The sequence below is a fragment of the Schistocerca serialis genome, chromosome 7 (genome assembly GCF_023864345.2).
Source record: "Schistocerca serialis cubense isolate TAMUIC-IGC-003099 chromosome 7, iqSchSeri2.2, whole genome shotgun sequence".
In the NCBI taxonomy this organism is placed as follows: domain Eukaryota; kingdom Metazoa; phylum Arthropoda; class Insecta; order Orthoptera; family Acrididae; genus Schistocerca; species Schistocerca serialis.
In genome coordinates this window covers 527,151,355-527,178,327 of record NC_064644.1, presented here as the reverse complement: position 1 = coordinate 527,178,327, position 26,973 = coordinate 527,151,355, and the positions used below count along the sequence as shown (strand labels likewise).

Sequence of the window (26,973 nt, the reverse complement as noted above, 5' to 3'; positions counted from 1 at the left end):
TGGTTTGTGGAGAGCATTATCCTGTTGGAAAGCACCCGCCAGGCGTTATCTTGTTAGAAAGCGCCCCCTGGTATTCAACTCATGAACTGGTCGAATCACAAGACTGATGTACAAGTTCTCAGTTCGGTAGCGTGGTATAACCAAGAGTTCTCGCACCCCAGACCTTAACTCCAGGTGTAGGTCCAGTGTGTCTAGCTGCAGATGGGTTGGTTGCAAGCCCTCAATTGGTCTCCTTCCAATCAACATACGGCCATTAAGGGCACCGAGACGGAACCAGCTTTCACTAGAAAACGCAACAGACCATAACTTTGCCGTCCAATGACCTCTCACCTGACACCGCTGAAGTTGCAAACGGAGGTGATTTGGGGTCAGTGGAACGCACGCTACAGATCTAGCTCGGAGCTGCCCTCGGAGTAACTGGTTTGTAACAGTTCGTTGTGTCGCTGTGGTGCCAACCGCTGCTCAGACTGCTGTTGCAGGTGCAGTACCATGAGTCAGAGCAATAGGTCGAACTCGATTGTCGATCCTTCCGTAGTGGCGCGTGACCGTCCAGAGCCCGGCCTTCTTGCGACCGTACACTCTCGTGACCACTTGTGCCACTACAGTGGCTATGTTTCTGCAAGTTTTTCTGGTACAACGCCGAAGGACATTCAGCTTCTTGTACCCCTATTACCCGACCCCGTTCAAACTTAGGGAGGAGTGATAATGGCGTCTTTGTCGCCATCAAGGTATTCTTGACTTTCGTCCAGTCTCAGAGGTAACTAACGCTCAGCATGTATTTAAAGCAAGCCTGGTTTGCATCGTCTTAGTGGCACTACTAGCGCCACTCGTATTCGACTGTTTCGAAATTTGGACAGACATCATCTTTCAGAAGTAGAAAAACACCCACCTTCGTTTATATCGCACAACTTCATCTTGGTGTTGCGATTTTTTTTCCCGTTAATCTTCATTACTAAATGGCTGCAGTCACCCAATGCCACTTGCAGGTTGGCTGTGTAACACCTCCTAGGGCGCGAAAAAATTTTTAATATTTTCATATAATCGTTGACCGAATTTAAAAATGTAAACTACTGTCGTGATTTACTCAATAACAGGTTCAATCGTACATTAAGGCACTAATACGTGGGGGAGTTGGAAAATAAGTCTGGTGTCACCGCCAGACACCACACTTGCTAGGTGGTAGTTTTAAATCGGCCGCGGTCCATTAGTACATGTCGGACCCGCGTGTCGCCACTGTGTGATCGCAGACCGAGCGCCACCACAAGGCAGGTCTCGAGATACGGAATAGCACTCGCCCCACTTGTACGGACGACGTAGCTAGCGACTACACTGACGAAGCCTCGCTCCTTTGCCGAGCAGATAGAATAGCCTTCAGCTAAGTCAATGGCTACGACCTAGCAAGGCGCCATTAGTAACATTGCATGTATCTAAATAGTCTCACTTGTATCGCCACAATCTCCAGATGTACCAAAAGGATGGATTAAAGTTAAGTATTCCAGAAGCTACGTACTTTTCTTTATAGCATTCATTACGTATCCTGTTTCAGACCTCACGCCATCCTGCTTTAGCTTAGCGCGTGCCTTTCGGCTTCCTCTCACTGTGTCTAGGCTGTCTTGTCTAGACACAACAATAAGACTCCCCTGTCGACTGTGAACAGAGTTGTGTGTGAAAGGAAAAAAAAAAAAAGAGAATGAGACATTAAAGATAAGACATATCTTTATTTTTCTACATAATTTCCAAGTACATTGAGACATTTGTCATACCGCTTTATAAGCTTCGAAAAGCCTTCCAGGAAAAAATCAGGGCGCTGCATACGGAAGAAGCGTTGAACGGCTTGTTTGACGTCAGCATTGCTGCCAAAGTGCCTTCCGCCGAGGTTCTTCTTCAAAGCAGGAAACAGATGGAAGTCACTTGGTGCGAGATCCGGACTGTAAGGATTTTGCGTTGTCGTCACCGTGTGTGGTCTCACATTGTCATCCAACAGCAGAACGCCAGATTTGAGAAGGCTAGGCCACTTTTTCCGAATCACCTCTTTCAATTTCGACAGAGTGGCTCAGTACCGCGCAGCATTGATGGTTGCATCCTCCAGAAAATCCAGCAGCAAAACTCCTTTGGCGTCCCAGGTGAAGACGCATGTTTGCACTCCATGGATGCGACCTTCGAATCGAGCGTGTAATGGTGGACCCACGTTTTATCCCGCGTCACAATCCGAGACACAAGGTCATTGCCAGATTCATGGTAACGCACGAACTGTTCCAGTCTGAACGCCATGCGTTGTTCCATGTATTTAGGGGTCAATTGGTGGGACACCCGTCATGCTGACACCTTCCTGTATCGAAGAATGTCGTGGATGATCTTGTGAGCTCGCTCATGTCTGATTCCCATCGATGGTGATACGCCGGTTCGCTTTAATCGTGTCATCCACCTTCCTGAAATTTGCATATGTAGTGGCCGTGCGCGTCCGTCCAGGTATCGGTTTGTCCTGCACTTGCTGACGTCCATCACTGAACTGCTGGCACCATCTCCGCACCATTTGCCTCGACATCACACCTGACCCATACACCTCAGCAAGGGGTTATGAATTTCTGCGCCTGATTCTCCAGCTCTCACTTCCGCCTTTGACCACGACTCCACCTTCTCTCCGTAGCTCCGGGAAAAGACTGAGCGGCTGGCCTCCGCTTTGCGCAGCCACTGCGACAGCGCTATCTGCTTGATCGCGGTCGACCCCCACTCAGTGGTGTATCGGTGTCTTACACGCGCGCGTTCACCTGCCGTGTCGTCTTTCGCCCATATCACACAACTCTGCCCACAGTCGACAGGGGAAACATTTTCCAACTCCCCCTCGTACAATGACTCAGGTATTTAAATTAGAAAGTTTTGTACATGTCTTGAGACAACGTAAGTGCATCGGGCATGACATGTTAATTTATAGCTTCTTTACTACTGAATGTATTCGTAGCACATTTTGCAGATGGCGTCCACAGATACCACTGAATGCACGTGCGAAATAATGTCCTTGTACACGCAAAGTTCAGGAGATACGAGGTCATAAACATTCAGATGCATGAAAAACCAGATTTTTCTGAAAATATGGGAGTTCGATTCTTTAAGCAGTTGTGGTATTCAATAACAGAGATTTGAACGCATGTATACTGTTGAAAGACGAAAGCTTTTATATTATCACAATCATCGTCAGACACTGAAGGGAACCGTCTTGTTGATATAACCGACCTTTTCTGCCCGTCGCTGCCTTTATCATGTTGTTGCAGTTCCTGAAGTTCATTCCCCTGACAACACTTTCTACCGTCGATGTTACTGACCTGCTTCTTTATTTATTTATATATTTTTTACCAGGATTTTTCCTTCTAAGATGTTTTCTATGGGGCTGTTACTGAGCCGTGCGTGGCTCGTGTTTCCGCCATCATGTATTTTACACCCTGTTTTAACGTGCTTGCACCTCACTACGTTAATTTAAATTACTACTGTCACTGAGCTGCTGCTTTGCCTGACCGTGAGCGGCGTTAGCAGCGCGTATCGATATATCCCCTCTCGTAGTATCTTTGCTCGACTGCTATTACTTCCCGGTCGTTGTCTGTCGTAAGCAAGTTCGGGTCGCGACTTCGGTCTGCCAGTCAGTTGGAATGCGTCTGGAGCGCAGTCCGGACCTGCCAGTCGGGGAGTCACAATGCGGCACTAGTGCAGTCGGGTTCGTGCAGTGAGGTCTGCGTCGACATGGCTCGCCCGACCATTGCCGCCGCGCATCACTTCAGCCGGGCCACGGTCTTGGTGGATCGTCGGTCGGTCGTCCTATCGGACGACGCGTTTTGGCTCGCCGATCGTTCATGAGTCGGCTGTGTGTGTGTGTGTGCGTGTGTGTGTGCGTGTGTGTGTGCGCATCGACTCCCGACTTGTCTTCGTGCATGCTTAGTTATTGTTGAGTATCGTTCAGGTCTTCGTGCAAGTGTTGTGAAGTTGTGTGTGTAGTTGGTGTTATTTCCTTTGACAAGTTATTTTAAATGTTGTTGGCGTACTGCCTCTGAGAGGTTGGTCGTCTCATCGGGCGACGTGTAACTGGTTTTCCGAGCGCTTCTGGCCCCCTTCAGTTTCCATCTTGTGGAACTTGGGCCGGTCCTTTCCTGGTGCAGGGATGTCGCTTAGCCAGTGGGCGTGTTTGCTGTGCATGGTTTGGTCCGAACCAGTATTTCCGTCGTCGTGTGTCCGGAAGTGAGTGGGAGACGCACCAAAAGTGCAGTACCGACGGACCAGCAGGCAGTCGGTCGGTTGCTGCGGAGCAGTGAAGTTATCTCCGCGCGGTGCAGTCGCTGGGTCCGCTGGCGGTCCGTGCGCAGTGTCGGAGAGGGTGTGGAGCTGCCCGATCGCTACCGGCTTCGTGGTTCACCGACCCAGGACGTCTAAGCTGAGTAGTCGTTTTAACTACCCAAGCCACGTCCATTCATGTTGTGGTCCGTTTGGGTAGTTCGCTGTTGGGGAGGTTTTCCTGTGAGCAACGCCGAGTGTTTGTATTGCTGAAATTTAGTTTAGCCGCCATGCGATGGAATTAACTATATTGGTTGACTACAATTCAAGTGCACGAGCGGAATTTTCTGCCTTGTGGCCGTTAGTGTTCCGGTTACCTGCCCTGGCCACTGACGTAATTTCAGGCAGTGTTCTTTCCTCATCTGTTGTCGCTGTCCAACACGGTGTGTAGTTTTGACAGCTTAATACATATACATATTTGATTGTGGATAATCACGCCTGTAACATTTTGTGTTTGAATTCTCATGTACGATTGGTCGTTTGTCGGTCGGTCCGTGGCTGTTCCTTGATTGGGTCCCGACGGATCAAGTGTAGTTGGGCTCAGCACCTGTCTCACTTGAGTGAACGAGGGCAGACAGACCTCCCTGGAGGCTTCTGAGTGCCGTTGTCTTTACGGTCTTTCTCACCGGTGTTTAATTGTCTGTTTATAATCTATCATATCCAATGATAAAAGAACAACTCTTGGTTTTACTGTATTTTATGTAAGTAAGTTTGAATTTCAGCAAGTTTATATTTGCTGAAAGGTCATTGCCGTTGTGTTGTCCTTTCTTTTAGTCCGGTTTCAGCTACTTAAAACTTAAGGCTTATGGTTATTTTTTTTTTAAATTTTGGAAAATTAATTGTGGGCCTTCAGCCTTGGAACCTTATTCTTAAAATTACCTTTCAAACTTAAACATTGCGGCCTTCTGCCTTTGAAAGGTTATGGTAATTTATTTTAAAATCTTGAAAATTTTATTGTGGGTCTTTAGCTGTTTGTATTGCATCTTGTTTATGTTTGTCTATCCATCCTTGCCTTGAGGATTTCAGCCTAACTGTTATATACACATATTTTAATTATTTTATTTGCAATTTTAACTGCATTTTATCTTGTTGCTTTTAAGATTTCTTGTTTGGAGGCCTTCAGCCGTGAAAGAATTGCATTTCGAAACTCGTAGTTTTAAAAGTTCGTCTATGTGCCGCTTTGGTTGTAAATGTGTTTTTAAATTACAATAAATTGCAATTTTAAGTCGAAACTGACCCCAATCTTATTTGGTCCTTTCCACAGTCCTAATCACCTGTTCTGCCCAGTGGGTTTAGCGGGCGTATCAGTTACGTCGAATAAGATGTTAAATTAATTTAGTTTGTCTTGTCTCTGTCATGTTAGTATCATCTTCGCTCGTGGTCTACTGGATAGCGTTGCTGCTTCTGGATCTTGGGGTCCAAAGTTCGATTCCCGACCGGGTTGGAGATTTTCTCTGCCCGGGGAGTGGGTGTTTGTGTTGTCCTCATCATTTCACCATCATCATCATCATTCGTGACAGTCATTAGATTGGACTGTGTAAAAATTGGGACTTTGTACAGGCACTGATGACGGCGCAGTTGAGCGCCCTACAAACCAAATATCATCATCAATATCATTTTCTCTTGAAACGCTTTTACTTTTTGTTCGTTAGACTTTCATTCAGTTTTTCTGGCTCTTCTCCACATACACATTTGTACTTATTTTACTTTTTTAACTGTAGAGAGGTCATACCTTGTAACAGGATGTCTGCAACCTGTATACGTGCTCTACCCGGCATGAGGGATGTTGAGGTAGCTGCTGCACACGCGTCTTTCCGAGACGACGCGCATGCGCCCTCGGTGCCTGGCCAGCAGAATGTCAGCTAACCGTGCTGGACTGGAAAAAGCGAACGACCTTTTGGAAATACGTGCAGAATCTTCCACACCGACAGGCCGGCGAAATTGCACAACCGGCCGTACTTTTTACGCTCGCTGGCGACTGGCTTCAAACGTGCATAGCACAGTGCTGCGTAGAGACACCAGCATCGACTATTAACCTCGGTTTAAAATTTGTTCTAGTTAGTGACAATGTTTTTTGTTCTGGTATTACGCTACAGATGCGGTGTTTATAACTACACCAGTAACCCTGTCGCCTTGAATCTGTAAAGCATCGAACGCTAATGTGTAAAACAGCTCAGTTTTAATAAGTCACTTTTTCAGGCACTCTCAATGTTCATAACGCCATAAGTCCTCAAACGTGTATCGTGCAATGGTATAATGATGCAGATATTATTCTCGTCGCAAGTAACGACACAGGATAGGAATCGTCGGCGTTGTTCACGAGCCGATTATTGACTAGCAAGTATAGATGTATATATGGCCATCAATGGGTTTCACTGATTTTGGCTTAGAACATGCGATTCCCCTTCACCCGATTTTTGAGCCTTTCCCATTGCATGCAAATGTCGCACGATTGTGGAATGATCACAGTTCATCACACTTGCCAGCTCCCCAGTACACTGACGTTGATCATTGTGGATTATTGCGTTTAAAAGATTTTCATCAAACCCCGTATGTCTTTCTGAACGCGGACTCACTAATGGCAAAACGACCATCCATAAAACGAGAAAACCATTTTCTTGCCGTGGTCTGTCCATTGACATTATTCCCATACACGGCGCTAACATATCTGGTTGCCTACACTGCAGTCACCCCTCCACTTAAATCAAACAGAAGAATATGTGGGAAATGTTACAATTTTTCCAATTTCACTACCGTTTTCTAGCCCCCACAGGTCCACTCAGTATCTAAAAATGACAAAGTGACAATATGTAAAAACAGGTATCAACAATGGACTATGAATAAAAAAGACAATCGATAAGTAAACGTCCATAGCAACCGGAATGGCAAGACGCAAGATAACAATACTACGAACTGTAGTAACCTATTAATTAAGATGCGAGAAGGAACGAAATGATTGGAAGACTAAGAACGATGAGCTCAGATTAAAAAGGATGTAGACGAGAATGCAGCCATTCTTCCACACTGTTCAATCTGTACATCGAAAAAGCAATGGCAGAAATAAAATATAGGATCATGTATGAATTAAAATTTACGATGGAAGAGTGTCAACGATAAGATTCACTGACGACATTGCTATCCTCAGTTAAAGCGACTACAAATTACAAGGTGTACTGAACGAAATGAATTCAGCACAAAATATGGACTAATGACGAGTAGCAAAAACGAGAATGATGATAAACTTAAGATCAAAAGTGATTTAGAAATTAACGTATGACGGACGAAGGAAAGAGTACATATAAACCAGACAGCCTAAGAGGGCATTCCTGGGCAGCAGTGGTCAACTAGTAAGAAACATTAACCTTAATTTGAGGAACAAATTTCTGAAAATGTACGTCCGGAGCACACTATTCAATGGAGTGAATCATGGACTGTGGGGGAACCGGAACAGAAGATAATCGAAGAGTTTCATATTTGGTGCTATAGAACGCTGACATCAATTAGGTGGACTGATAAGGTAAGAAATGAAGTGGTTTTCCGCAGAATAGACGAAATATCTAGAGAACATTGGCAAGAAAGAGGGACAGGACGATAGTGCATGGGCTAAAACATTAGGGAAAAGTTCCATGGTACCAGAGGGAACTGTGGAGGCTAGAAACTGTACAGGTAGACAGATATTGGGATATATACCCAAAAAACAATTGAGGATGTAGCGTACAAGTGCTACTCTTTGATAAAGATGTTGACACAGGAGGGTAAGTAATGGCGGTCACGTCAAACCAGCCAGATAGCTGATGAGATTCCTTCTCCTCAAAAAAATGACTGTAAGCACACATTTTGTATCCGACGGCCTGCAACTAGTCGGTAATGAAATGAAGCATTCCGTCTCACGAGACTTGTTTGCGTGCAATCTCTGGTGATCTTGATTGTGCGTAGTGCTAACATTTTGATGAATTAGAGTCGACGTCTGCTCGCGTGAACAGAATTGCAGTAATGACACCATAGTTTGGAAACACGTGAGCTTTTCGCCCTTGTCCAGAGGCGAGTGTCGGAACGCTGCTGGTCACGCGAGGAAATTCTTATCGCACGAGGTTCAGCGTAATTAGGGTTGCACACTACTTGCTGGCGACTTTCGCGGCATTTCTTATTACGTCTGTAGCCGAAGTACGCGGAAGAGATGTTTTCATATTACCTACCATTACTTCCTGTTTTGTATCTGCGGAAAGTCAATGATGTTGCATAAGAACAAGATACTTTTCGTACGGACAAAAACAAAAATGAACTAAAAGTGGTCATGTGAAATTATCTGTACACTCATTTCAATTCTCTAGAGTTGAATGAAATTTGACAATGTTTCCACCTGCAGAAGTGGGAGGATAAAAAGGGATTCACCGCTGCGCAAAAAAATACGAATAGGTCACGACCAACGCCCAGAATTAATGATTTAAATGATTGAAATAGATACAGAATGGCTAGAGGATGGGGGAGAGGAGGGGTCGCCATAGGGGCCGGCTGCAGTGGGGCACCGAAGGCTGAGTGCTCCATCCATCACCAAGTTGATCACAAATTTGTCCTCAGAGCTACTAATTTCATTTTACATATAAACATGGACAACAAACTCAGCTAAATATAGGCGATACGCATGGTCTTCCGCAGAACTTTATCCAAGAGGGGGCTAGAAACGAAAGTTGCTATTTATTATGTAACTTATTTGGTGAGTCTGAGAACGAATGGAACCCCGAAAATAAATCTGACAACGATGATATTAAACTTATTTATTTGTTTATACACTACTGACCATTAAAATTGCTACACCAAGAAGAAATGCAGATGATAAACGGGTATTCATGGGACAAATATATTATACTAGAACTGACATGTGATTACGTTTTCACACAATTTGGGCACATAGATCCTGAGAAATCAGTAAGCAGAACAACCACCTCTGGCCGTAATAACGGCCTTGATACGCCTGAGCATTGAGTCAAACAGAGCTTGGATGGCGTGTACAGGTACAGCTGCCCATGCAGCTTCAACACGATGCCACAGTTCATCAAGAGTAGTAAATGGCGTATTGTGACGAGCCAGTTGCTCGGCCACCATTGACCAGACGTTTTCAATTCGTGAGAGATCTGGAGAATGTGCTGGCCAGGGCAGCAGTCGAACATTTTCTGTATCCAGAAAGGCCCGTACAGCACCTGCAACATGCGGTCGTGCATTATCCTGCTGAAATGTAGGGTTTCGCAGGGATCGAATGAAGGGTACGGCCACGGGTCGTAACACATCTGAAATGTAACGTCCACTGTTCAAAGTGCCGTCAATCCGAACAAGAGGTGACCGAGACGTGTAACCAATGGCACGCCATACCATCACGCCGGGTGATACGCCAGTATGGCGATACGATTACACGCTTCCAATGTGCGTTCACTGCGATGTCGCCAAACACGGATGCGACCATCATGATGCTGTAAACAGAACCTGGAATCATCCGAAAAAAGCACGTTTTGCCATTCGTGCATCCAGGTTCGTCGTTGAGTACACCATCGCAGGCGCTCCTGTCTGTGATGCAGCGTCGAGGGTAACTGCAGCCACGGCCTCCGAGCTCATAGTCCATGCTGCTGCAAACGTCGTCGAACTGTTCGTGCAGATGGTTGTTGTCTTGCAAACGTCCCCATTTGTTGACTCAGGGATCGAGACGTGGCTGCACGATCCATTACAGCCATGCGGATAAGATGCCTGTCATTTCAACTGCTAGTGATACGAGGCCATTGGGATCCAGCACGGCGTTCCGTATTACCCTCCTGAACCCACCGATTCCATATTCTGGTAACAGTTATTGGATCTCGACCAACGCGAGCAGCAATGTCGCGATACGATAAACTGCAATTGCGATAGGCTTCAATCCGACTATTATCAAAGTTGTAAACGTGATGGTACGCATTTCTCCTCCTTACACGAGGTATCACAACAACGTTTCACCAGGCAACGCCGGACAACTGCTGTTTGTATATCAGAAATCGGTTGGAAACTTTCCCCATGTCAGCACGTTGTAGGTGTCGCCACCGGCGCCAACCTTGTGTGAATGCTCTGAAAAACTAATCATTTGCATATCACAGCATCTTCTTCCTGTCGGTTAAATTTCGCATCTATAGCATGTCATTTTCGTGGTGTAGCAATTTTAATGGTCAGTAGTGTAGCTATGTTATTAAGACACCAAAGCAGGGACTAGTTGTAAAGCGCGTGTCTGGAAACCGAGAGATTGGCGGATTGAATCGCAATCGGAACACAGAAATTTTCAGTGTTCTACGCTTTATCCCTCAACAATTTCGGTCTAGCATGAGACCATCATCTGGTCCACTATACCAAAGAAGAACAAAAACACAAATAAAAAAGCGTGTAATATCAAAATATAACAAGTCTTTAACCTCATAGACAAACGTCTACTATTAGTGATGGAACGATGTCCATCTGATAACTATTATTTCAATTACGCAAATGTATAGCTGAGACTGTTTTGTAAATACTTTTTTTTACAGTGACATAAGATGAAAAGAATTTAATGTTATTTCAGTAACAGCCGCGTACATTAATGTTACGCACCTTGCTATATAAGTTTTTTGTTCTTTTTCGGTACAGTGCATCGGACGATTGTCTGATCCTAGACAGAAATAGGTCCTCTGTAATAAATAGACTCATACACTTGTGTATTGCATATACTGTTCTTAACAGTCATTAAAGATGTAAAAGACCACCTTCATGAAATACTTTTTGTTTCATATGTTGCAGTGTTGTATGTGTGATAACAAAGGAAGATTCCACAAAATGCGATTTTGTCTAAATTCTAAAACAAAATCAGTATCCCAGTACTAGGTCTGTATTAACTAGACACTTTAGCTTCAGCATCGGATGATGACACCAAGGTGGTGTCTGCACCCCGGAGAAAGTGAGATTAGAGCCGTTTCCGTGAATACGCGATGAACTTCAAATGGTTCAAATGGCTCTGAGCACTATGGGACTTAACATCTGAGGTCATCAGTCCCCTAGAAATTAGATCTACTTAAACCTAACCAACCTAAGGACATCACACTCATCCACGCCCGAGGCAGAATTCGAGCCTGCGACCGTAGCAGTCGCGCGGTTCCAGACTGAAGCGTCTAGAACCGCTCGGCCACAGCGGCCGGCCGCGATGTAGTATTGACGCGTACACAGTCATCTTACAAATCATGAATTTAGTGAAATCGTCTCGAGAAGGAAACAATCTTCTTCGTGGCGTGAAATTACATCGGAAATGTGTTTAATGAACTGCGTATCTAACAACGGAAAGATGATAACAGGAAAAAGAAACTACAAGTTTTGTCAGTTTGTAGTGCTGACGCGAAGCTCGAGCATTCTACATCTACATCTGCATGTATACCCCGCAAGACACCTTCCTCTATGTGACGAACGGTAATTTATGTACCCCTGTCAATTACCCCCTTTCCAGCCCCACTCGCGAATGGTTCGCGCAAGAAAGATTGTTGCTAAGCCTCCGTGTGAACTGGTTGGCTCTGAGCACTATGGGACTTAACTTCTCAGGTCATCAATCCCCTAGAACTTAGAACTACTTAAACCTAACTAACCTAAGGACATCACACACATCCATGCCCGAGGCAGGATTCGAACCTGCGACCGTAGCGGTCGCGCGGTTCCAGACTGTAGCGCCTAGAACCGCTCGGCCACTCCGGCCGGCAAGTGTGAACTGGAATCTCTCTAATTTTAACTTCATGGTTTTCTTCTCGAGATGTACGCAGCAGGAAGCAATACACTGGTTGACTATTCCAGGACCGTACGATCTCGGAATTTCCAAGATGACGAGCAATACCCAGCTATTCGTGGAACGACCGTTTTGTACGCAAAGTCCTTTGCGGGTGGACTACGCTTCCAGCGAATCTCCGTCTGGCGTCTACCACACCTTCGATCAGTTCTGTGTTGTCGTTCCACTTTAAGTGACTCCTAGATATTTTATGGATGTGACTGCTTCCAGTGATTATTCTGAGTAATTGTGTAATCATACAACAGTGCATCTTTCTGCCTATTTCTGCGCAGTGCGTTACGCTTGTTTATGCTGAGGATCGACTGCCAATTCCTGTACCAGGCGTTGATCCTCTCCAGGTGTTCGTGAATTTCGCTACAGTTTTCTAGCAGTACGACTTATTTTATAGAAACGCATCATTCGTGAAAATCCTCCTCGATCTTACGTTATCGAGTACGTTCTTTAGGTACATTTATATATATTTTCATCCAGTGCTCTAGTTGGAATTAAATATTTATGGGAACTCACCTTTAACATAGTAGTCTACATAGGATATAGTTTCTAACTGTTCAGCATTCATGCTGCATACTGTGTTTTCAAGATTTTTTCTCCCTCAAATTAGATTGTGTTTTCACCTTCTTGCTATTTTTGGCAATTTAATTCCAGCGACCCTTTGAGTTCCAATACCAAGTACACTGATTTCGCGGCAAAGCCGACGTCCTAGAAATTAGTTTTTCACTTCCAGCCATGAATTATCAGAAGTGAAATATTTGTACTGCCCTTCGTACCAACAATTAAGAAATAATAATAAATGAAAAGCACCAGTTTGCTTTTGTTCTACAATATTATTTTTATTGCTAACCGGTTTTCGGCTTACAAGGCCATCTTCAGGCATTTACTGAGTATTATCACCAAAGAAGTTAAATGTTAGCAGACAACATTGGAAGAGAAGTAACATAACTAGATCGAAGTAGAAACATACAGTGAGTAACATCTTTGCAATGAAATAGTAAAAACTGAACAGTACATAAATAACAATGGAGTTGACAGGAAAACCTTTAGCACAAAATAAGAATAGCATGCCTACATAACAGTTTCTATTGATAAACAAAACTATTGAAATAAGATAAAATTAGTACTAGGCAAGGCTGCATCAAGAGGTATGAAACATGGAGAGTGATACACAACCAACTTCATATAATCATCTTTGTTGTTCATTACTTCCCACACTCTCTCTTCCTACATATTCCCATTTTCCTGTAGTCATTAAGTTGTTTTATTTGTTGCAGTTGTCTTTGTATTCCACATATGCTGTAGTTTCAATAGTTAAGGGTTTGCTTTTAGCTTGTACTTGTATTACTGTCCATGTTTAACTCCCCTTGTAGTTGTCTCATCAAATACTGTTCATATTTTACTTTGCTCATTTATTTAATGTAAACTGGTATACAGCCACTGCTTTGATTATAATGTTAATGTTAAAATGCAGTACCACCACACTCTCAAACTGTAGGTTCCCTCAAACACCTCAATTTTCCTGCATTTATTAATTTCTGTTTATCGTATTGATATGGCTTAAGTTCCTCGTGTATTCTGTATTTACATTGACAACTGTCTCTTCTTTTTAAATTGGTTGTGTATCACTCTCCATGTTTCATACCTCTTGATGCAGCCTTGCCTAGTACTAATTTTATCTTATTTCAATAGTTTTGTTTATCAATAGAAACTGTTATGTAGGCATGCTATTCTTATTTTGTGCCAAAGGTTTTCCTGTCAACTCCATTGTTATTTATGTACTGTTCAGTTTTTACTATTTCATTGCAAAAATGTTACTCACTGTATGTTTCTACTTCGCTCTAGATGTGTTACTTCTCTTCCAATGTTAACATTTAACTTCTTTGGTGATAATACTCAGTAAATGCCTGAAGATGGCCTTGTAAGCCGAAAACCGGTTAGCAATAAAAATAATATTATAGAACAAAAGCAAACTGGTGCTTTTCATTTATTATTATAATGTTGTTCTACCAAGAACCGACGGAAGATTCTGTTAATATAATTAAGAAATATGTGAAGTTACAGAAGTCACCATAATTGCGTCACTTATATTATCGTTAGTCACACCTATTGAACATTGATTTTCGTTAACAAGTGCGGTGTTTACGTTCTCAACACAGTATTTTTTACTTATAGTTTCTCTTTCTCTTCTGTGGTTGGTATTTTCTTCGGCCAATAGATCTTGGTTCAAATGGCTCTCAGCACTATGGGACTTAACATCTGAGGTCATCAGTCCCCTAGAACTTAGAACTACTGAAACCTAACTAACCTAAGGCCATTACACACATCCATGCCCGAGGTAGGATTCGAACCTGCGACCGTAGCGGTCGCGCGGTTACAGACTGAAGCGCCTAGAGCCACAACGGCTGCTCCAATAGATATAACTCATGCTGGTAAAAGAATAGTAAAGTTAATTATTCTTTAAGCAACACATGGGCCACTTCGCAAATGAAAGTACTAATTCCGTTTACGCCCTCCACCGAAAATTAACACTTGTGTGACTTGTGTCGCTCTAATGTAGCTGTTGACTGTGGTCGTGGGAGGAGAGATGTTTGCCTGCACTCAACGAATTTCTCGAGTGTTCGTTATAATGAAATTGATACAGGGTGTAATCATATAAGTGCAGACGTTTTTATACGCCGAAGAGCCAAAGAAACTGATACACCTGCCTCTTATCACTTAGGCCCCCGCGAGCACGCAGAAGTGCCGCAACACGATGTAACATGGATTCGACTATCTTAAATAGTGCTGGAGGGAATGAATCCTGCTGCGCTGTCCATAAATCCGTAAGAGTAAGAGAGGGTGGAAATCTCTTCTGAATAGCACGTTGCCAGGTGTCTCAGATATGTGCTCAATAATGTTTGGCGGCCAGTGGAAGTGTTAAAACTGAGAAGAGGCACTCTGTAGCAATTCTGGGCGTGTCGGGTGTCGCATTGTCCTGCTGGAATGGAATCCATAATGGGCATGAATGGATGCAGGTGACCAGACAGGATCCCTACATATGTGTCACCTGTCAGAGCCGTTTCTAGACGTATCAGTGGTCCCATAGCACTCCAACTACACACGCTTCACACCATTAAAGAGCCTCCACCAGCTTGAACAATCCCCTGCCGACATGCAGGGTGCATGGATTCATGAGGTGTCTCCATACCCGTACACGCATGTATACATCAGTGTCTCCATACGCTCGATACAGCTTGAAACGAGTCTCGTCCGACCTGACAACATGTTTTCAGTCATTAACAGTCCAATGTCGGTGTTGACGGCCCAAGGCGAGGCGTAAAGCTTTGTGTCGTGCAGTCATCATTCAGACTTGAAAGCCCATGACGATGATGTTTCGCTGAATGGTTCGCACGCTGACACTTTTTGACGGCCCAGCACTGAAATCTGCAGCAATTTGCGGAAGGGGTACACTAGTGTGACGTTGAGCGATTCTCTTCAGTCGTCGTTGGTCCCGGTCTTGTAAGATCTCTTTACGACCGTAGCTATGTCGGAGATTCAATGTTTTACCGGGTTCCTCATATTTATGGTACACTCGTGAAATGGTCGTACGGGAAAATCCCCACTTGATCGCTACCTCTGAGATGCTGTGTCCCATCGCTCGTGCACCGATTACAACACCACGCTCAAACTCACTTCATCCTTGATAACCTGCCATTGTAGCAGCAGTAACCGATCGAGCAACTGCGCCAGACACTTGTTGTCTCATATGGGCGTTGCCGACCGCAGTGACGTTTTCACTTGTTTACGTATCTCTGTATTGGAATACACATACCTATAACAGTTTTTTTGGCGCTTCAGTGTTTGTGGTGCATGCATAAATCAGTGTGTTGGTTGCTTTTTCTCTGCGTCTAACAGTCTTTCCGAAAGCGCGTCACATATTTTACTATCAGATATTTTCTGCACGGTCGTAACTGCACTACCAAGTGGACTACCCCTGTCAGTGTAGACTACCCGTTTTACGTCCACGCGTCTACATATCAACACCTGACCTACGGCCGAGGGGAGAATAAGCTTTAATTGCTCGTTTCTGCTATGTATACTTGGAGATACTGATCAATACAAAAATATACTACTCCTAAGCACTGCAATTATAGATCTGAAAATTAAGCAGATGCTGATGTAATATTGTTCAGTACAGGATCCTCAGACACAAATAGAAATATCTGCACTTACACACTGTACAGACATGGCCCGGAATAAATCTTTCTGTGAACGCCTTTCCCACCGGTCTGCACCCAACTAAAGCACTGTTGCTATGGAAAAGGGATGACCAGGGCGGGGCCATCCACTTCAGTTGTGCAGAAAGAGAGAGCAGTTGCGATGCGTGTTGTGGTGAATAAATAAATGTCGTGTGACTTGGGCCTCCTGTGGGGTGCAAGTTTTTCGAGTTGACGCCACTTCGGCGACTTGCGCGTCGATAGCGATGAAATGATGATGATTAGGACAACACAACAACCAGTCCCTGAGCAGAGAAAAATCTCCGACCCAACCGGGAATCGAACCCGGGCCCGTGGTATTGACATTCTGTCGTGGTGACCACTTTTTTTCCTTTTTTTTCTTTATTAAACAATCATAGAACCACATAAGCACAAAAACAAAATAATGGAGTACTGGAACTGTGTCAAAACAAATTGTATCCTACAATAGACTGAAGAACACATTTCAATATACTTAGTGCCATTTTTAAACTTACGAAACATAACAAAAATTTTAATCTGACACTTCCATCTTCAGTCCAGACAGAGACATAGAACCAAAACGCAAACACATTAATGAGAATTATAATTGGCTGTCTTAACTAGAATTGAAGTTCAATTGATTCACAAACGTCCAAACTCTTCACAGAAAGTCATTTGGAGCATACAAATGAATAACAAAGACATGCACAGGCAACATAAATTAAGGAAAACTTCAAAAGAAGTTAATAACACCGTTGAGAAGTCGGGAGCAGTCTGGGGAACAGGTGTAACCCCTTACTCGTTGTGTATTTTGTCCGCTAAATCGTCGTGCATTTGATTTGTGTCCTTACCGACGTCGAGAATTACCCTACGCCTTGTTTTTCAAAAATTATGTCCAACGTGCTACCAAATATCGTCCTGAAATTTGGGTAACGTTTCATCTTCCAACGTGCCGTTCTCATATAAGCTTCGAATCTAATGAGATTATCTTCACTATTGTGGATGGTGGTATATGTCACACACTGTTCTAACAGCCACATCACGGTGTTGTTCTTGGTAGCGGGAAAATGCTTCGTGTCCAGCCAGAGCAGGATGTCGGTGCAGTGGCTGGCTGGGGTGCTGCGGGTAATCAGGCCCAGCCTCTGCTGCACCCATTTCTAGTTAATGAGAGGGCCGCCACAAGTGAAGCGATGGCGTAAGGTGTCGACCAGACCACAGCGGACGCATTTATCACTGTCACATAAGCCGATTTTATGCAACCTTTCCACTCAGCTGCCGTGGGTGAATAGTGGTGTGGTAAGGTGAAGATTAGATTAGATTAGATTGGATTAGTACTTGTTCCATAGATCATGAATACGACACATCGTAATGATGTGGAACGTGTCAGGTTAGTAAAGGGTGTCAATACAAGATAATAAATTACACAAAATATAACATGACACTTAATATTTTTAATTTTTTTGTGGGTGTTGGGGAAATTACCCACTTACTACATCCAAAAATTCATCTAATGAGTAGTAGGAGTTGCCATTAAGAAATTCTTTTAATTTCCTTTTAAATGCTATATGGTTATCTGTCAGACTTTGACCAAAGGCTTTTGTGGCAGCATAATTTACCCCCTTCTGAGCCAAAGTTAGATTTAACCTTGAGTAGTGAAGATCATCCTTTCTCCTAGTGTTGTAGCCATGTACACTGCTATTACTTTTGAATTCGTTCGGATTGTTAATAACAAATTTCATAAGTGAATATATATATTGTCAGGCTACAGTGAAGATCTCTAGCTCTTTAAATAAGTGTCTGCAGGATGATATTGGATGAGCTCCAGCAATTATTCTGATTACACGCTTTTGTGCAATGAACACTCTTTTACTCAATGATGAGTTACCCCAGAATATGGTGCCATACGAAAGCAGAGAATGAAAATAGGCGTCGTAAGCTAATTTACTTAGATGTATATCGCCAGAATTTGCCATGACCCTAATAGCGTAAGTAGCTGATCTCAAACGTTTCAGCAGATCCTCAGTGTGTTTTTCCCAGTTCAATCCCATATCAATGCATAGACCTAGAAATTTTGAATATTCTACCTTACCTACCGATTTCTGATCGAAGTCTATATTTATTAATGGTGTTATTCCATTTACTGTGTGGAACTGTATATACTGTGTTTTGTCAAAGTTTAATGAGAGCCCATTTGCAGAGAACCATTGTTTACAATTTCACCAGTTAATGCTTGTTTGTTGGGTGTGATAGCTATACTTGTATCATCGGCAAAAAGTACCAGCTTTGCATCTTCGTGAATATAGATTGGCAAGTCATTAATATATATTAAGAACAGCATAGGACTCAAGACCGAACCTTGCGGCACCCCATTCTTGATTGTTCCCCAGTTTGAGAAATCACCGGTTTTCTGCATATTATGTGAACTGCTTACCCTTGATAGATCACAAAAAATCCCAACGGATGACTTCCGTTACTCAGAGCATTTAATATTTCATTAGTGAAAGTATATATAGCATTTTCCGTTGAAAATCCCTTCGGGAAACCAAACTGACATTTTGTTAAAATTTTATTTTTACAAAGGTGTGAAGCTACTCTACAATACATTACTTTTTCAAGAATTTTGGATAAGGCAGTCAGAAGAGAGATTGGGCTGTAGTTGTTGACATCAGGCGTATCCCCTTTTTTATACAGTGGTTTAACAATGGCATACTTCAGTCTATCTGCTTCAGAGAGCTATTACGTATGTGGCTATGAATTTCACTTATTTCTTGGGAACAATCCTGCTGGAAATGAAACTTATAAAGTGAGCAGTGCTTTGTGTGTGTGTGTGTGTGTGTGTGTGTGTGTGGGCGGGTGGGTGGGTGGGTGTGTGGGTGTGGATGTGTGGGCTGTGTTCCGGCCTCCGCAGTGTGTACAGCATTGTGACAGAAGTGGGGTGTGGCATGTTGCAGGCCCCCAGGAGGACAAGCTGCTGGGTTCGATCCTGCTGCCGTCGTACAAGGTGTCACCGTGCTCGGCGGACGACAAGGTGTACCGGAAGTTCTCGTTCAAGGCGGAGCACGCCAACATGCGGACGTACTACTTCGCGGCCGACTCGCGGGAGCTGATGGTGCAGTGGATGAATGCGCTCAGTCTCGCCTCCATCCTGCAGGACACCTCCAGGTACGCCGACGCAGCGTGGGGGCGGCATGTAGCTAGATTAAAATACCAATGTGACTGACGTTGCGTAACACACCGCTCCACGAAGGAACTGTCTGAATTGGGCGGGAATCATTGGATGTGATGCACAAGTACAGACAAACAAGTGGTTACAATTTCAGAAAAATTAGCTGATTTATTCGAGAGAAAGAACTTCACAAATTGAGCTCCTCTGGCCGTTATGAAAGCAGTTATTCGATTTCGAATTAATTAACAGAGTTGTTGGATGTGCTCCTGAGAGGTATCGTGCCAAATTCTGTCCAACTGGTGTCTCAGATCACCAAACTCCCGACCTGGTTTGAGGGTCCTACCGTGGTCGCCAGAGGGAAGGGATTTTTGTTCTGTCCCAAGATGAAGCGCCAGGTTCTCACTAATCCTCATAAACGGGTAGTGGATCTACTGCCGATCTGAGACCCAAGCAACGAAAGCGGCCGCATGCAGAGCCGAGTGCAGAATTTGCATACAAGGGTATCATATAACAGCTCTTCCAAGTCCTTTCCTGTCTCTGACAGAATTACAATGTCATCGGCGAACCTCAAAGTTTTTATTTCTTCTCCATGGATTTTAATACCTACTCCGAGCCTTTCTTTTGTTTCCTTTACTGCCTGCTCAATATACAGATTGAATAGCATCGGGGAGAGGCTACAACCCTGTCTCACTCCCTTCCCAACCACTGCTTCCCTTTCATGTCCGTCGACTCTTATTACTGCCATCTGGTTTCTGTACAAATTGTAAATAGCCCTTCGCTCCCTGTATTTTACCCCTGCCACCTTCAGAATTTGAAAGAGAGTATTCCAGTCAACATTGTCAAAAGCTTTCTCTTAGTCTACAAATGCTAGAAACGTAGGTTTGCCTTTCCTTAATCTTTCTTCTAAGATAAGTCGTAGTGTCAGTATTGCTTCACGTGTTCCAACATTTCTACGGAATCCAAACTGATCTTCCCCGTGGTCAGCTTCTACCAGTTTTTCCATTCGTCTGTAAAGAATTCGCGTTAGTATTTGTTTTGGATTGGCAAGACAGCCAACCCACTATGAGAGGAAGCCGAAAGGCACGCGTTTTAGCTCACGCAGGCTGGCGTGAGGTCTGGAACAGGTCAAGGAAATGAGACTAACAAAAAACGTACGTAGCTGCTGGAATACTTAACTTTAATCCATAATTGGTGAACATCGCTCTTGACGGTACATGTTTTACAGCATCAATAGTAACTGGTAATGGCGCCTTGCTAGGTCGTAGCAGATGACGTAGCTGAAGGCTATGCTAACTATCGTCTCGGCAAATGAGAGCGTAATTTGTTAGTGAACCATCGCTAGCAAAGTCGGCTGTACAACTGGGGCGAGTGCTGGGAAGTCTCTCTAGACCTGCCGTGTGGCGGCGCTCGGTCTGCAATCACTGATAGTGGCGACACGCGGGTCCGACGTATACTAACGGACCGCGGCCGATTTAAAGCCTACCACCTAGCAAGTGTGGTGTCTGGCGGTGACACCACAGTATTTTGCAGCTGTGGCATATTAAACTGATAGTTCGGTAATTTTCACATCTGTCAACACCTGCTTTCTTTGGGATTGGAATTATTATATTCTTCTTGAAGTCTGAGGGAATTTCGCCTTCCTCATACATCTTGCTCACCAGATGGTAGAGTTTTGTCAGTATTCTTTTTATTTACTTATATTTTTTTTATGAAGGGTCCACTATACAGGATGAAGAAAAATTCACGCACTCTGATTTCGCAGCGCAGTTCGTCACACACTAGCAATATACAAATTTCTGTCACAAAATTTCGTCCTGTGCTTACTGCCAGCAGTAGATGGACGTTAAAAATAGGCTATTGGCAACACTGTAATCATATGTAAGGTAATACCTCTCTCAGCATGTAACGGAGGTGCTGTGCAGTTGGTAAAGTTGATAGTGTTTTGGGTCAGAACGCAGGAGGTTGAAGGTTCGATTCTGCTATATTATACTGTAGTACGACGGTTGTCCAGAAAATAAGTTACAATCGGTAGCGAAATGGAAACCACTGGGAAAATCCGGTAAAGCTTTGCACAGACGTGTTGGGCAGTGTCTCTAGTATGCCCGCCTATTGTGTCACGTCGGTCTTTTCAGTTTTGAATGAACAATGAGTACGTAAAGATGGGAAGGGAATAGCGTCTCCCGCCAAGTATGAAGGCCTGGTTAGAGATGTCGCATCCCACACAACACAAATGTCGAGCAGATCCTTCTTCATGCCAATTCTCGGCCGCACACTGCAGGGGCAATGAAGACGCTCCTTCAGCGTTTCCGATGAGAAGTGTTTGATCACCCACAATACAGTCCGTAATTGGCTTCCCATGAGTCTTATCTCTGCTCACAAGAACCGCTGTCTATGAGCACAAAATTTTTCCACAGACAACGAGCTGCAGACCAGTGCAGACAACTGGCCGAAAGCACAGGCGGCTGCTTTCTATGTTGAGGATATTGGAAAGATGATACAACACTACGACAGAACTCGAACTTGGAGCGGCGGCTATGTAGAGAAGTAGGTGGAAGGTGTACCTAACTGTTGCAAATAAAACGTTTCTGGTTTTCACTGTGGTTTCCATTTCGCGACCGATCGGTACTTATTTTCCGGACAACCTTCGTACAACCGTTTCTTACGCCTCATGTTTCCGACATTTAGATATTTGGTAATTATTTGCAAAATTACGTCGTTGGCCTTTTTGATGACGTAAGGTCAAAATGAGTGTAATGCATCCGAACGCAGCAAGAATAATAGTTGATACTAATCTATGGGTCCACTGGAATCTAGTAGATGCAGTCCGCTACGTGCAAAGGTCCGTTTAAAAGCTGGTCAGTGAAAACGATTGTACTTCCATTTCCGTGTTCGTAGTACGTAAGGGCAAATGTTTTATGGGAGAACCAGTGTAATCGTTGTTCGACGTTTAAGACAGCAGATGCCGTACCACGCAGACAACATTCAGCAAATATAAACACTCTCGCCTCGACTCAGAATCGAACCCTCGACCACCTGCATGCTAACTCAAAACACTATCAACTGCACCAACAGCACAGCACTACTCCTATATGCTCAGAGGTAGTTACCGTACATGTGATTACAGTGTTGCCATATTGCCAATCTTTAACATCCACTTACTGCCGGAAATATTCGAGGAACGAAATATTGTGGGGGGACATTTACGTATTGCTAGTGTGTGAGGAATCGCACAGCGAAGTCCGAGTTTGCTAATTTTTCTTTACCTTGTATTTCGCCATTCATTACTGTTGTGTACATGCAATTGCGCTTCAATTGGAAAGTGTAACTCCTCTTGAATATTGAGGATTCTGTATAGGATGGGCTGTGTGAGGCTCCACGAAGAACAAGATACACGCTCGTAATTACAAACCCCCGCAAACAGCTCGTCGGCGAATCCATGTTTATCGCAGTGCTTTTTCTTCAATTATCGTATTTCCGCATGTCAGTTTTCCCTATTAACTGTGATCCACCTTGCAGCAAGGTGATTTTGCTAACTGAGAACAAACTACAGGAAACGATCTCTGAGACGATAAGCAGCGAAACATGTCATATAGACATATGGCCGGAAATGCGTTCCAGGCGTGGTTCACCCACTTGAATGTGCAGATAGATCTTTGAGAGTGTAACTTTCAGTGATGGAGAGCAGACGTGAGAACACATTAGGCAAGGGGTAATGTTGTGTCTGTACTAGTGTTTTAGCTGCACACAGGGCAGTGAGGACCATCACACAGTAGCCACGTTACCCTTCGTACCACCAAACGCACGACTTCCAGCAGTGGAGGCAGCATCACCAGCGGGAAGTGAAGGGCTGCCTCGCCTGTGAGGCTTTGTGGAAGGATGTCTGGTCCCATGAGGCGCTCGCCAGTGGTCCCCGTTCACACATTGAGGCTGAACCGGTGCTGATGATTCTCTGTTTCCCATACTCCACAGGTGGGTACTGTGAAGGTTGATAACACCGCCCCTTACAAAGGTAGTCTCATCTGTGAATAGGATGGCTGACAGAAACCCCAACACCGTGGTGGCCGTTTCTACGAATCAGAGACAGGACTCTCACCACAGTCCGTGGGCAACAAGGCCAGCACTGGTTTTAAGTGATACGGGAAATGGCAGTTCTGGAGAATGTTTTACAGCAGTGGTCGTCAAACATTGTTCCTCAAGAGGGAATACTGACACTGTGGGGATGATGATGTTTGGTTTGTCGGGCGCTCAACTGCGCTGTCATCAGCGCCCGTACAAAGTCCGAATTTTTCACATAGTCAAATTATTTTACACAGTCCAATCTAGCCACTGTCACGAATGATGATGATGAAATAATAAGGGCAACACAAACACCCAGTCCCAGGGCAGAGAAAATCCCCAACCCGGCCGGGAATCGAACCCAGGACCCCGTTATCCAGATGCAGCAACGCTAGCCACTAGAGCAGGAGCTGCGTACACGTTGTGGTGAGGCAGCTTTGGCCATATATGTACTGGCCCCTATTATTAACTGATAAACTACATAAATTAGTATGTTGTGAACCCCCAAAAGACTAGCTAAGGTAATGGCGTGGCAAGTTGACTGGCAGCCTCAAAGTAGATATCGTTGCATATTGGCTCAATTCGGAACACTTTGTGACGACTGTGATCTGTTTCAGATTGCTCCCAACCTCAGCAACCTAATAGAGGTAACATTGTAGTTGCGTATTTTATCTAAATTCAGCAACTGTAGTTGTTTACCTCTAAATAATCATCAACCAGTAGCATAAAACACATTTAAATTCGTGACCGGCTTCAGGCACTTAGTGCCCTTCTTCGGACGGTTATAACGATCGCATTATCTGCGAGTGTTAACAATAAGGCGCATGCAGCGTATTGCTATGACATGTGGTTCACAATGCCTCTACATAAATGGTATAAAGAAGCTAGACAACAAGACAGATATCGTGCCGGAACTGGCATGATGTCTACGCTTGTTGTGTGGCTTCTTTATACCATTTTTGTACAGGCACTATGAACCACACGACCACAGCAATATGCTAGAGGAGGAGGAGATTAGAGTTTAACGTCCCGTCGACGACGAGGTCGTTGGAAACGGAGCACGAGTTCGGATTAGGGAAGGATGCAGAAGGAAATCAGCCGTGCCCTTTCAAAGGAATGATCCCGCATTTGCATGAAGCTATTTAGGGATCTCACAGAAAATGAAAATAAGGATGATCTGACGCCAGTTTGAACCGTCGTTCTTCCGAATGGAAGTCGAGTGTGCTAAGCACTGCGCCACCTCGCTCGGTAGCAGTGTACTGCATGCATCTTATTGTTGACACTCGGAAATAATGTGATACCTATAACCTTCTGAAGAAGGGCGCGAAATGCCTGAAAATTAAATTTGTTCTATGTGGTGTCACCGCCAGACACCACACTTGCTAGGTGGTAGCCTTTAAATCGACCGCGGTCCGTTGGTATACGTCGGACCCGCGTGTCGCCACTATCAGTGATTGCAGACCGAGCGCCGCCACACGGCAGGTCTAGAGAGACTTCCTAGCACTCGCCCCAGTTGTACAGCCGACTTTGCTAGCGATGGTTCACTGACTACATACGCTCTCATTTGCCGAGACGTTAGTTTAGCATAGACTTCAGCTACGTCATTTGCTACGACCTAGCAAGGCGCCATTATCAGTTACTATTGATATTGTGAATCATGTACCGACAAGACCGACGTTCATCATTAATGGATTAAAGTTAAGTATTCCACCAGCTACGTCCGTTTTTTCCAAATTCTAATTTCCTTGTCCTGTTCCAGACCTCACGCCAGCCTGCGTGAGCTAAAACGCGTGCATTTCGGCCTCCTCTAGTAACACGGTGTTGGCTCTCCTGCTAACCACAACTTTTTATGCAGCTGATTGCCAATTATTTAGAGACATACACTGTAGCTGCGTGATGAGGAGTTCTTGATTTCACTACGTTTGCGAATGACTGATTAATTTTACTGTTTGTACTTATATTTAAATGCGCTATTGAATATGGGACACTATCACGAAGGTGTGCTCAATTATTTAAATTACAATTTTCTTATGTGTGACTGTAGGCTTTCCCGGCGTAATCTATTTATGAAGGTTTCTCGGGTCTCCAGCCGGGTGGTAGCGTTGATATCTCGCGACTACCCATCTTCTGGCGAAGATGGGTAGTATGACACTTCGCCGGCCGGTGTGGCCGGCGGTTCTAGGCTCTTCAGTGTGGAACCGCGCGATCGCTACGGTCGCAGGTTCGAATCCTACCTCAGGCATGGATGTGTGTGATATCCTTAGGTTAGTTGGGTTTAAGTAGTTCTAACTTCTAGGGGACTGATGACCTAAGATTTTAAGTCCCATAGTGCTCAGAGCCATTTGAACCATTTAGTATGACACTTACCGAAATGTCGCAAGATATCAACGCTACCACCCGGCTGGAGACCCGGGAAACCTTCATGTACAATTTTCTTGTATACACAGCGTTGTATTGCTATTCCTTGCTACACACAAGTGCGCATTTGAAGATGACCTTGTCTGTAATGCTCATTCACGAATCCACGTTACTCCTGTGTCACAGTTTATGCTATAGCAGCTGATCGGTACGAGTTGCGAAGGCGCCTGAGTTGTCAGTACTGGAAGATAATCAAGAAAACATTGCCACTTTACACCTTCTGCTCATGGTCAAATTCACCAGCGCCACTTGAAAAAAAAATGGTTCAAATGGCTCTGAGCACTATGGGACTCAACATATTAGGTCATAAGTCACCTAGAACTTAGAACTACTTCAACCTAACTAACCTAATGACATCACACACACCCATGCCCGAGGCAGGATTCGAACCTGCGACCGTAGCAGTCCCGCGGTTCCGGACTGCAGCGCCAGAACCGCACGGCCACCGCGGCCGGCAGCGCCACTTGAAATTAAGAACATCTTAAAATATTACTGTGTAGGCATTTTTGTCGGTTACTGAGCAGGAAAGCTGTTAACGTTAGTTAACGTTTTTGGGCTCAGTTGTTACTTCCTAGATGCATATTATTATGAAACACGGCTGAGAACCGCAGGCCGCACGAATACTTTATTCGCGCCGCAGTTTGACGACCCATGTTCTACACAGTCTTCTGTCCTACCACATGCTGACAGACTACCTGCCTGGAGGTGGAGCTCGTACTGGCACCATTGTCGCAACTGTTATCTCCACCTTCGAGTCATTGCAACGCAGTCATTGGATCGCATTTCTGGCTATGTGTCCGGATCATCTTTCCTGCTCCTACCCTCTCATCATTTCCTGCAGTTTGTGACCATTTAGCAAGATCCTCGTGTATATAATAACAACAATTTTGTCATAATGTTTATCGTTAAATAATAATAATAGTAATATCAACAATATGGTAATTGCGGGTCCGCCTTGATGCAAAAACTTTTGTCATTGATTTATTCCCCAA

General features: G+C 44.3%; 1 protein-coding gene across 1 annotated transcript in view; it reads left to right on the top strand.

The window, feature by feature from the left end:
• Nucleotides 1-26,973, top strand: part of LOC126413205 (pleckstrin homology domain-containing family A member 7-like) — a 224,192-nt gene that overhangs the window by 82,697 nt on the left and 114,522 nt on the right. Inside the window, exon 2 of the mRNA XM_050083102.1 lies at nucleotides 19,293-19,503. Coding sequence (XP_049939059.1) covers nucleotides 19,293-19,503 — 211 coding nt within the window. The remainder of the gene's footprint in view (nucleotides 1-19,292; nucleotides 19,504-26,973) is intronic.